General features: G+C 44.0%; 1 protein-coding gene across 1 annotated transcript in view; it reads left to right on the top strand.

Moving 5' to 3' along the window:
- The window catches only part of BBS4 (Bardet-Biedl syndrome 4), a 107770-nt gene that overhangs the window by 4563 nt on the left and 91677 nt on the right, over window positions 1–11530 (top strand). The window contains exon 2 of the mRNA XM_024213785.2: window positions 6969–7020. Coding sequence (XP_024069553.1) covers window positions 6969–7020 — 52 coding nt within the window. The remainder of the gene's footprint in view (window positions 1–6968; window positions 7021–11530) is intronic.

Below are 11530 nucleotides of genomic sequence, written 5' to 3'. Positions count from 1 at the left end.
AAAAAAAAAAAAAAAAAAAAAAAAAAAAAAAAAAAAAAGACTTCAAAGAGAAACTGCTGAGCAACTATTAATTTGCAAACTTAACACCATCAATTTGGATTTGAATAGGGACTGGGAGTGGCTGGCTGACTACAAAAGCAATTTCCCCTCTCTTGGTATTGACACGTCCTCAATTATTGGGAGTGGACTACATCCACTCTGACTAAATTGGCCTTCAACAATGGTTCTCCACTTGTAAGGTAACTCCCTTCTCTTCATGTGCCAATATATATTTATACCTGTATCTGTAATTTTCACTCCATGCATCTGAAAAAGTGGGTTTTTACCCATGAAAGCTTATGCCCAAATAAATCTGTTAGTCTTTAGCGGACTCCTCGTTGTTTTTATTAATGATCTGGATGATGGGATAGTTTTGTACCCTCAGCAAGTTCATGGATGACACTAAGCTGGGGGGAGAGGTAGATACGCTGGAGGGTAGGGATAGGGTCCAGAGTGACCTAGACAAATTGGAGGATTGGGCCAAAAGAAATCTGATGAGGTTCAGCAAGGACAAGTGCAGAGTTCTGTGCTTAGGACAGAAGAATCCCATGCATCGCTACAGGCTGGGGACCGACTGGCTAAGCAGCAGTTCTGCAGAAAAGGACCTGGGGATTACAGTGGATGAGAAGCTGGATATGAGTCAGCAGTGTGCCCTTGTTGCCAAGAAGGCTAACGGTATATTGGACTGCATTAGTAGGAACGTTGCCAGCAGATCGAGGGAAGTGATTATTCCCCTCTATTTGGCACTGGTGAGGCCACATCTGGAGTATTGCATTCAGATTTGGGCCCCCCACTACAGAAAGGATGTGGACAAATTGGAAAGAGTCCAGTGAACGGCAACGAAAATGATCAGGGGGCTGGGGGCACATGACTTACGAGGAGAGGCTGAGGGAACTGGGCTTATTTAGTGTGCAGAAGAGAAGGGTGAGGGGGGATTTGATAGCAGCCTTCAACTACCTGAAAGGGGGGTTCCAAAGAGGATGTTCTCAGTGGTTGCAGATGACAGAACAAGAAGCAATGGTCTTAAGTTGCTGTGGGGGAGGTCTAGGTTGGATATTAGAAAACACTATTTCACTAGGAGGGTGGGGGGCACATAACAATCTTCAAATATGTAAAAGGTTGTTTGAAAGAGGACTGTGATCAGATGTTCTCCATGTCCACCGAGGGTAGGACAAGAAGTAATCGGCTTAGTTTGTAGCAAGGGAGATTTAGGTTAGGTATTAGGAAAAACTTTCTAGCTATAAGCAGTGGTAAGCACTGGAACAGGTCATGTAGGGAGGTTGTGGAATCCCTGTCATTGGAGGTTTTCAAGAATAGGTTAGACAAACACCTGTCAGTGATGATCTAGGATTACTTGGTTCTGCCTCAGATCAAGGGGCTCTGGACTAAATGACTTCTTGAGATCCTTTCCTGCCCTATATATTTGTGAAGTCAATTAACAATTCTGTTAATGATAAATGATTTAGAACAGAATCCAGCTTGCTCACTCAAGGCTCTGCCAGGCTATTATAAATAAAATGTAGTCTCTAAAATGAGCAGGTTCTGAATACACTTGGGGGATATTGGTTGAGTAAGGTGTTGGTCAATAGAGTAGTACTTTGCTGTAGCAGTGGGTTCGTAAGGAGGGCATCCATCCCTACTTCCTTTCAAAGGTGGAGTGAACCACTGATGTTAAATGTTATAGACATTTTGGTACCCACAGCTGCAGAGTTTGACTAGTAACTGGGCTTTCAGTGAATTCATCCCAAGATTGATTTTCAGATGAAAATCAATTTAATTTTGAGTCTTTAATCATTTAATTGCTGTGTTTCAGCTTGCATGACACACCTGGTAAAAGGATCATGCTCTGAGAGCCAGTGTGTGACCTAGTTTTATTTAAATCACTTGAGCGTGTCGTTAAGAATTTTTCAGTTTGGCCTTACAGTCTGAAACTACTAACACTTTGATCTATGAAAAGTACAATGCTTATCACAAAGCAGCATCAAAGCATCAAAACTTAAATGTGTCACTTCACTGCTTGTGCTAGATTTGTTGTCCCATATGTTATTTACTTAAATGTCCCCCAAATTTTCTTTTCTTTGTGCTACTTTTGTGGACAGTAATATTTACAATGTAATAGACATTCAATCTTACTCTAGGTTTCAACAGTGGCAAGGGTATTCTTCATCTGGAGAGTTTTCCTTTGCCTTGACACCCGACAGGTAGTCTAACTCTGTCACCCTCGGCTCTCAGTATAATCAGCTTATGTTTTAATCTTTGGAGACCTGAAAGAGATTTATGAACTGATTACAACAGAAATTTAATCACCATAATTAGTTTCCTAACTGAATCTAAGACTTTCCCGAAGGTAGAATCTGTCCACCATAGAGGTGGAGAAGGTCTTTTAATAGCACCTGACAAGCATGCTGCATCATGGGAGCTCTGAGTTTTTATCGTCTCACTGGGGACACGGAGCTTCAGCAATATTGCTTGTTCTCCACTGAGTTGCTTCCAGTGTAAAAGAGAAGAATGACCATACTCCAGTCTAAATGGATTCAGCACTTCCAACAAGTGTGCTGAAGTCTAGAGATGTAGCAATCTTGGATGGAATTGGATAACATTGTGTGGTGTGGCTAATTCTGTGCTGTGACATTATCTGGGGGGGTAGTAACATGAAACATAAACGTGAGATTCAGACATTGTAAGCCTAGACTCCCCAAACCAGTAGAAAATGTACAGTAGGGAATGGTCTTGTACAGGGCCCTGGGAAGTTGCAGGACACGGCACAGTAGATAACTTTCTTCACCCACCTTTGTGAGTCTATAAGAAAATGCCTAATAGGAAAGACTGGTGTTTGGATTTTTTTGCATTACTGAAAGTCTGAACTGCGGAAGTGAAAGGAGTTGCTAGTCAATTTAGAGAGAGAGAGAGAGGGAGTTTTTCTACTTTTATATCCATACTTCCGTTTAACTCTTTCCTGAGTGTATGATTAACAATTTGTAGACCTGCCATCCCAAGACAGATGTGATCATATAAAATGTTCACAGCTAGGCACTGGTATGCCAAAGGGAGATTTACAAAAGAGCTGCCACAATCTCCAATGTTGTAAGTGGCAAAAATTTGTCCTAGATTGAGGCCTGGTCTACACTTACAAGTTAGGATGACATAGCTACAGTTAACAGGAGTGTGAAAACTTCACTCCTCTGAGCATCATAGTTAAATGAACCTGACCCCTGGTGTAGACATGGCTAGGTCAATGGAATAATTCTGCCATCGACCTAGCTACTGACAGTTGCTGTGGAAGAAGCATTCCACTGCAGGGAGAGCAGCTCAGACACTACCAGAGAAGCAAGGCCAGCTCACATGAGTGGGGGTGAGGGGGTGGAGAAAGGGATGTAGGGGTTCAGATCCCCCTAGAGGGACGGGAGCCCCCATATCCTGGAACACTTATACCAGGGGAGAATGTGGGGTGACAGGCACCCCTGCATCTATTCTCCCCCAGTCTCCCTTCCCAGTATCCCTCCTCTGAACCTCCCCATCCCTCTTACCTCCCATCCCTATTTATTTATCCCTCTCCCCTCAATGCAGCCCCAAACCCCTCTCACTCCTCTTCCCCCTAAAATGTCCTTCACTGGAAACAAGCATTTGGGCGTCTAATTTTATTTTACAAGAATACTTTATTACATTTCCCATCCATTCCCCCCCCCCCCCAAAAAAAAACTCCAAACACTGATGCACAGATTTTAAGCAATATGTCCTGAGACCATGTCCAGATTTCTGCCCAAGATTGGGCTCAAACTGACACTGGCTGTGTGGGTTAGAGTTAAAGAACTACTGCTTATCTCTTGAGCTATCCAGGTGATGTGAAATTTTGAAGGCTACACATTCTGTTAATTCTTCTGTCCATGTCTGCACAGTGTAATGTATTACAGTGGTTTTCAAACTTTTCTGGCGACCCAGTTGAAGAAAATTGATGCCTGTCACCCTACGGAGCTGGGGATGAGGCGTTTGGGGTGTGGGAGGGGCTCAGGGTTGGGGCAGAGGGATGGGGCCAGGAATGAGGGGTTCAGGGTGTGGGAGGGGGCTCTGGGCTGGGGGTGCAGGCTCTGAGGTGGGGCTGGGGATGAGGTGCTTGGGGTGCAGGAAGGGGCTCCGGGTTTGGGGGGGCTCAGGGCTGGGGCAGGAGATTGGGGCGTGGGGTTGGGGTGCAGGCTTACCTAGGGCGGCTCCCGGTTAGAGGTGCAGTTGGGGTGCTAAGCCAGGCTTCCCGCCTGTCCTGGCACCGCGGACCGTGCTGCGCCCCAGAAGCGGTCAGCAGCAGGTCCAGCTCCTAGGCGGAGGCATGCAAATGGCTCCGCGTGGCTCTCGCCCACAGGCACCGCCTCCCCCCCACCAGCTCCCATTGGCCGATTCCTGGCGCAGCACGGTGTCAGAACAGGTAAGAACTAGCCTGCCTTAGCCGGGCAGCACCACCAACGGGACTTTTAATGGCCCGGTCGGTGGTTCTGACCAGAACCGCTGTGACCCAGTGCCTTACATTCCGCGACCCAGTACTGGGTCATGACCCGCAGTTTGAAAACCACTGATCTATTACGCACATGATTTCTACCAAAAGGCTGGTGGGTGCCAGGCACTGTATTGGGGGAAGGGTGCGTGATCTCAGCCCTGGTTTAATTCCTGTGGCAGCTGTTCTTCTAGGGCTGTTCAAAAAACCTTGCCAGAATGAAGAAGAGGTCAGTGTAGCTGGAAAACTTGTCTCTCTCACCAACAGATGTTGGTCCAATAAAAGTTATTACCTCACCCACCTTTTTGCTTTAACATCCTGGAACCAACATGGCTACAACAACACTTCAAATTGTCAGAATGTGTCAACTTTAAGAAAAGCAGTTTTTTTCTAGGGGCTATATCCTGAGAACCTCTTGATCAAATGGTTCCAAAATTCGATCACTGACAGAACCCTGAGACCCTATGAGACACATGTAATTTCACAGCAATCAAGGTAACCAGGCAGATTTTAGAGCACTTAGAGTCCAGCTTTAAACAGAAAGCTGGTCTTAACCTTAACTGTTGGTGATGCACGAGATGGAATAGAAGCTAGCTCAGTTCTATTGGCTTGCAGGAGTTAAAAAGCAATCAAACCTAACTTTGATTATTAAAAATGGCAGATCTGATCCTAGATGCACACATCTAGGAAGTAGATCTGTTCAATGTTTTGAGTGTAGAAACCTACTTTGAGTCAGTCATGCTTTTTGTCTCTAAAGGATGTTTCCCGTTTGTCAATGCCTACCTTAACTTCCTAAGTGTCTGCCTTAGCTCCAGGATGAGAGTCAGATGTAAGAACAACAAAAGGATTTTTGTGATCTTTATATGAATAATTCTCTCCTCTTTGCTGTCAACAGGATACCTACAATATCTGTCAGGTCTGCTACAAACAGCACTCTTGTGCTTGAGATTTTGACGTGTTTGGAATCAAACGTTGGTGTATTGTCTTGTGTGCAGGGCTTTGGCATTTCTTTGAAGCATTTACCGTTTGGCACAGTCAGAATCAGAAGTCTGGGCTAAGTGTGCCTTTAATCTGCTCCAGTGCATTGCTATGATCCTAGTGTATATTCTCTCAATGTAGAAAAGATCTCATCTTCACTAATGCTCAGCAATTTCACAATTAGCTTTGCATCAAAAGCAGTGGGAGTGGATGTCTCTAAATGGCCAGGGATGCTAAGAATGTATCCTCCATCTGGCAACATAGGCGCAGACTTCCCCTGTTTCCCCTGAGAGCTTGATACCTCCTCTGCCCCCAGCTCCACCCCCACTCCACCCCTTCCATGAGGCCCTGCCCCACCCCTTCCCCGCCCCCATTCCAACCCCTTCCCCAAAGTCCCCGCCCCCTCCCCGCCAATATTCCAACTCCTTCCCCAAATCCCTGCCCTGGCCCCGCCTCCTCCCCTGAGCATGCCACATTCCCACTCCTCCTGCCCTCCCGGAGCATGCTAAGCCGGGCGGGAAGTGCTGGGAGGTAGGTAAAGGAGCGGGGACGCGGCGTGCTTAGGGGAGGAAGAGGAGGAGGTGGGGCAGGGGGGTGAAGGGAGCTTGACTGCCGGTGGGTGTAGAGCACCCACTAATTTTTCCCTGTGGGTGCTCCAGCCCCGGAGCACCCATGGAGTCGGTGCCTATGTTTGCCAGTGCCAAGAATAGAAAGGGGGTTAATAGATCTCCCCACCATATCACAGCAGAGTAGTTTCCATAGCTTACATTTCCTCATCCAGAAAAGGTGGTATGCTAGGGTACAAGAATTAGACTACCCTATTCCAGCATCAGACCCTACCAGTGATGTCTTCAGAACAGCACAGAGAGCCTTTTGAAACACCTTGTTAATCAAATGCCTCTCACAGTTAATATTAGGACTCCTTTCCTTAGGGCCAAATCCTGCAAACCCTTGCTCATGTGAGTAGTTCCAGCGAGTCCCATGGGACTACTCGTTACTACAGAGAACCTTCCATTCTCCTTACCTGAACCACTTCAGACCCACAGTGCTGTAATTATCTGTGTAGGGAGCTGTTGTTCTTGTGTAATGGACTTCTGCCATTCCCTCTGATTTTAAGGAGCTTTTTATATGGTTGCATTTTCAATAAGCAAAATATGCCCATGTAATTCTCACTTCCCAAACCCTAATAAATGTAGGTGTACTAACTATACTGATGTTAGCTAGCAGTAAAAACACTTGTACTTATTAAGATCAGAGATTTTTCTTAATCTACACAAATAGCAAAAATCTGGATTGAGCTTCCAACAGAAATGACTAGCATCTGGCTAGTACAGTAGATTCTGTTTAGCAAAGATGCTGCTATTTTTGCTTTGTGCTTTGACATTTGCCAGCTGTCCTTTTGGGGAGTTTTGTGGGGGAATTCCTTGAAGCCTTGCCATTTTAACACTATTATTTTCTATCATTTCAGGCTTCACCATTCCCAATAGCTACAGAACCTCAGAAACCCCGCCCAAGAAAAGGTTTGTTTAAGGATGTGCTTACAATAGTATTACTTAGGTAGGAGAATGTAAAAAGATTGCTGTATAATGTGTAAACCTGTCTGAGGAGCACACATGTCCACTACTAAACTTATTCCCACTTGTGATCCAATCTGTATATGAATCATTTGTTTCCAGAGATGAAAAGCAAGTATACTCATTTACTGCACCATCTGGTCTTTAATCACTTGTGTATATGGCAGTGGTGGCCAAACTTACTGACCCTCCGAAGTTCAAGAGCTGGGGCTCGTCTGCCAGTTGCTTGGGGCTTCAGCCTTGTGGCAGGGTGATGGGGCTAGGGGTTTCTGCCCTGCAGGGAGGGAGATCTTGGGGATTCAGCCCCATGGGAGGCACCTGTCTGGGCTCAGGGCTTCAGCCCTGCTTCTGCTGAAACCCTGATCCCCGGCAGGCATGCCCCCTGTGGTTGAAGCCCTGAGACCCCCCATCCCTGTTGGGCAGAAGCCAGAGGCGACATGAGGGGTCACATGCCCCCTCCCCTCCCCGATTTTTGCCAGGATTTGCTGGCCACACTTGGTCACACGGTGCCACTGTGCTCCCTCCCTGCACAGCAGCTGCTGAAGCTAGCAAGCTGGAAGCTGCGGTCATGGGGAGAGGCAGCGGCAAACAGCTGGGAGTTGCAGGGAGAACTGCTGAGTGTAAGAGGGGGTGTCCCTGGGGGGGGGCAAACCTTTAAATTGTGGCCCCCCCCCACCTCCCCAGCAGGCACCAGTTGTCTCTGGCAGAAGTCCAAGCCCCACCACCCTGCAGCAGGGCAGAAGCCCTGAGCATGCACAGCCTCTCCCCCCTCCCTTTCCCAGCCTGGTAGGCAGAGAATGGGGGTGGGGGACACTGCAAGCCGCACTTTAACTGTAAAAGAGCCGCATGTGGCATGTTCTAAGAAAGCATTTATTTTGTTAGATATATACTTACTGGGCTGTTCTGCAGTTTGATTTTCATTTCCCTCTTGATTAATATGGGTTTGCTCATTATCTATTCTATAAATTCCTGGATTCTTTAAAGTGATGCTTTACCCTAAAGATGCCATTGTGGAACTCCAGATTCATTAAGCTTAATTGATTTTTTCATATAAAATTTCCTTGATTTGGAGGTAAAGTGATGTTTTTTGTAACTGCCCTCCTCAAACTCGCTGTTGTATTTAAGTGGGTTTGCACAGATTTAAAGGAAGGCCTCATTTGGCCTGCAGAACCTCTTATTCATGAAATGGGAGGAAAAATGCAGCTTGACTCTCAGATCCCTGAGGGTTTGTGGCGCTACCAGATAGATTATTATTATTTTACTTGCAAACTGAGCAAATTTGGTCTGGAAATTGGTGAGAGAATTAATACTGAACTCCATAATGCAATTAATCCCTTTTTAGGGCCTATCAATCATTTAAGACAATTCAGGGAGCACTCAGCTTTGCTTCCAACACAGCTAGTGATGCTTGGAAGACATTCTACCTCCTTCTCTGTGGGAAGTCCAGGCTGTAGTTCTAAATGCCCTGTGATGCAGAGCCTTAGTGCTAACTGTCATCATCTCCCTTGGCTCTCTATTTAAAGGGTGTAGATACAACGTGAGTACTAAATGGGCACTTATTTGCCATCTTCATGACAGCGGGATAATGTGTCATAACCTTTGGCTTCTAAAGGCAAAGCTCTTCATTTGTTATATTGGAATTCTGCCATGGCTGAGCTCAGGAGTTCAGAGAAGCCACTTTGTTTCTCCTAAGGGGGAGGTCAGACTAAATGAAAGAATACTGTTGAGTCCTGTCAGCTGAATTCTAGCACTGGAACAGGATATGAGGCAATATCCCAAAGCTGCTACTCTGTGGTTTCAGAACCCAGATCTTAAGGTTGCTGACCTGTCCATTGAGTTCAAGCCTCTGTACAGCAGATACCAGTTTTCATGTAGAGCTGAGAGGGAGAGACTGTTAGAGCTGCAGGGTCTCTGTCAAAGTATTTTAGCCCCAAAATGCCTTTCCCCGACAGCCTTCTGTTCTGGGGTGCAAATGATGGCTGTATCATCCTGAAATGACTGACCCATGTCTTCCTAGATAGGCTGATCCTCCCACTTTCTGTGTGCTATGTTCCTTTCCTGGTCCTTCACATCCATCCTTTTCTGTGAAGCCTCCTACTCTGATCTCCTCTCCCTTGATGCTCCCACGCCTGAGTTCTTTTGCAATGTCTTGTGTGTGCATTATGTAATATTTGTATGAATTACATGGGGGTGGGGACATTGTCTTTCTGTTTCTAGAGCATGGTGTACACTTACAGTGCTCTTAAAAATAGCAACTGTAGAGGGCCACAGATTTGATGTGAAGTTTGTCAAAAGACAAACTTTTGTTTCAAGGCCCTTTCCTATAGTGCTGAGATCTATTAATCCATTCCTGCATAATTAATTTGTAAATTTAACAATCCCAAAAAAATATGTTGCCATCAACCTAACACACCAGTGGAGGTGGATTGTGGTTGAAGATGGCATGCATTAGCTTAGTTGTTAAATTGAGAGTCAGGTGTCTTGCATCTGTTTGTTTGAATTTATGTTGATCGTTTGGGGAAACATGAGCTCCAGCAGCTAAGACTTCCTTGATGGGACCACCATTATGGCAGGTGGGATTTTTGTTCTGTGTAACCCCCTGACCATGTGCTATTTAATAATATTTTAAGAAAACCTCTCCGAAATCTTGAAAAGTCTTCATACTAATTCTATGAACTTTTTTGTTGTTGCTAGATTAGAAGACTACTCTCTGTGTCAAACTGAGAGCCTATCTCTCAGTCCCAGAAGACCCAACATCATTCAGTCTGCTATATGAACTTAAAGTGGAATTGGAAATGAACTTTTTAATAATTAAGGATTTTTCTTAAAGCTTAGTGAAAATTCAAATGAGGGAAGCACTTGGAGCAGTGATAGTGAAAGAGACGTAGGGGTGACAGTAGCCAGATACTCAGATAGGACTTTACAATAAATTGTTTGGGTAGCAGGTAGGTGGATAGTCTATGTGGTTCTGGTCAGAACACACCTGAAACCAGGGTGGATTTGATTTAAATCACTAGTCAGGAAGACTCGATTTAATCATGGATTTCTACATAAAAGTGCATTCTTGTTGGTTGTTATAACCTTAATACATATTCTTCACAACTCAGAGATAGATGTAGGTTTCATTTTTAGAAGGTACACACTATACATTTTTAAAGTGATTTTTTTGAAAACTTTACAGAGTAGTTTTAAAGCTATATCAGAAAATGAATGATTGTTTGGTTATTTCATTTACCAAAGGTAATTAAGCAGATATTTATGAAGCCATCGGTAGGTGAACTATCTCCAATACAACAGGTTAATCATTAATATTTGAGGATTTTCTTGCCATGCTGTATTAGGAAGAGAACATCAACAGACAGACATTTAAATTGTTTTATTTAACTAAAACAACAATGCTATGTATTCTGGATTTTTTTCTTCAACAGCAAACATATAATATTTTAACACAACAAGCATATGAATTTTTGAATTTAGTTAAACATTCACATTTTTTAAAATCAGATTTGTTTTTGTTAAAATTGTTTTTAACTAAAATAGTTAAATGAAATATTTTAAAGAAACACCCACAAAAATTAAATCGACTATGTCAGCCAGGTCAACATGAGAAACTTAAAATATTGGCTTCTGCAGTTGTCTTCACCTTCATTTTCCTGTTTGTTCATAATCTGGAAAAGAAAAACAAGCTTTCCTGCTTTTTCAGGTCCCAAATGATTTCTCAATTTGGAATGAATTAGTCCAAAGGAAGAAAATATTCTTTCTACACCAGCAGAAGAAGCTACTGACTGCTGTTAAAAGTGAGATTATCACTTTAACAGTCTCTGAATCCAAGTGCTTAAGTGACTTCCACCAGTTCACTGGTGCGACTTTCTTTAAAACATCATCAGCAAACATATATTTCTTGAATGGTTCACCCTTAGCTCTGAAGTTTATTATAGTTGGCATTATGGAGGGATGATTGCTGGATGTCCATGTCATAGCCAACTCCTCTTCTTCAGCAGTTAAGGTTTGGCCCTGGTACCAAGTATTGAGAATATTTGGAAGAAAATGAGATGGAGATAGTGCTTGTCCCATTCGTTGGTTTTTTTTTTTTTTTTTTTTAATGCTTGTAATTTAACTCTGTCATTGCATATTTCTCTTTTTAAGATCTCACTCAGTTCCTTCCAAATTTCAACAGTGTCAGCAATAAAACAGCTATTTCCCTGCATTTTGTTCAAGGCTGCAGAAATAGGCTTCAGGGCACTCAGCATGTGTTCAACATTTCTCTTAAGCCCAATGTTGAGAACTTTGGCTGTGACAGTGCCATCTATTTTTTCATGATTTTGTTCACAAACTGTCATCAGATTAGTAAAAGCAGCAAAGAGTCCTGTGGCACCTTATAGACTAACAGACGTATTGGAGCATGAGCGTTCGTGGGTGAATACCCACTTCGTCGGATGCATGCCGACAAAGTGGG

This window comes from Terrapene carolina, unplaced genomic scaffold (genome assembly GCF_002925995.2).
Source record: "Terrapene carolina triunguis isolate 2854851 unplaced genomic scaffold, T_m_triunguis-2.0 Scaffold67, whole genome shotgun sequence".
Taxonomy (NCBI): domain Eukaryota; kingdom Metazoa; phylum Chordata; order Testudines; family Emydidae; genus Terrapene; species Terrapene triunguis.
The sequence above is the reverse complement of the archived record's forward strand: the minus strand, read 5'-3'. Positions and strand labels throughout refer to the sequence as shown.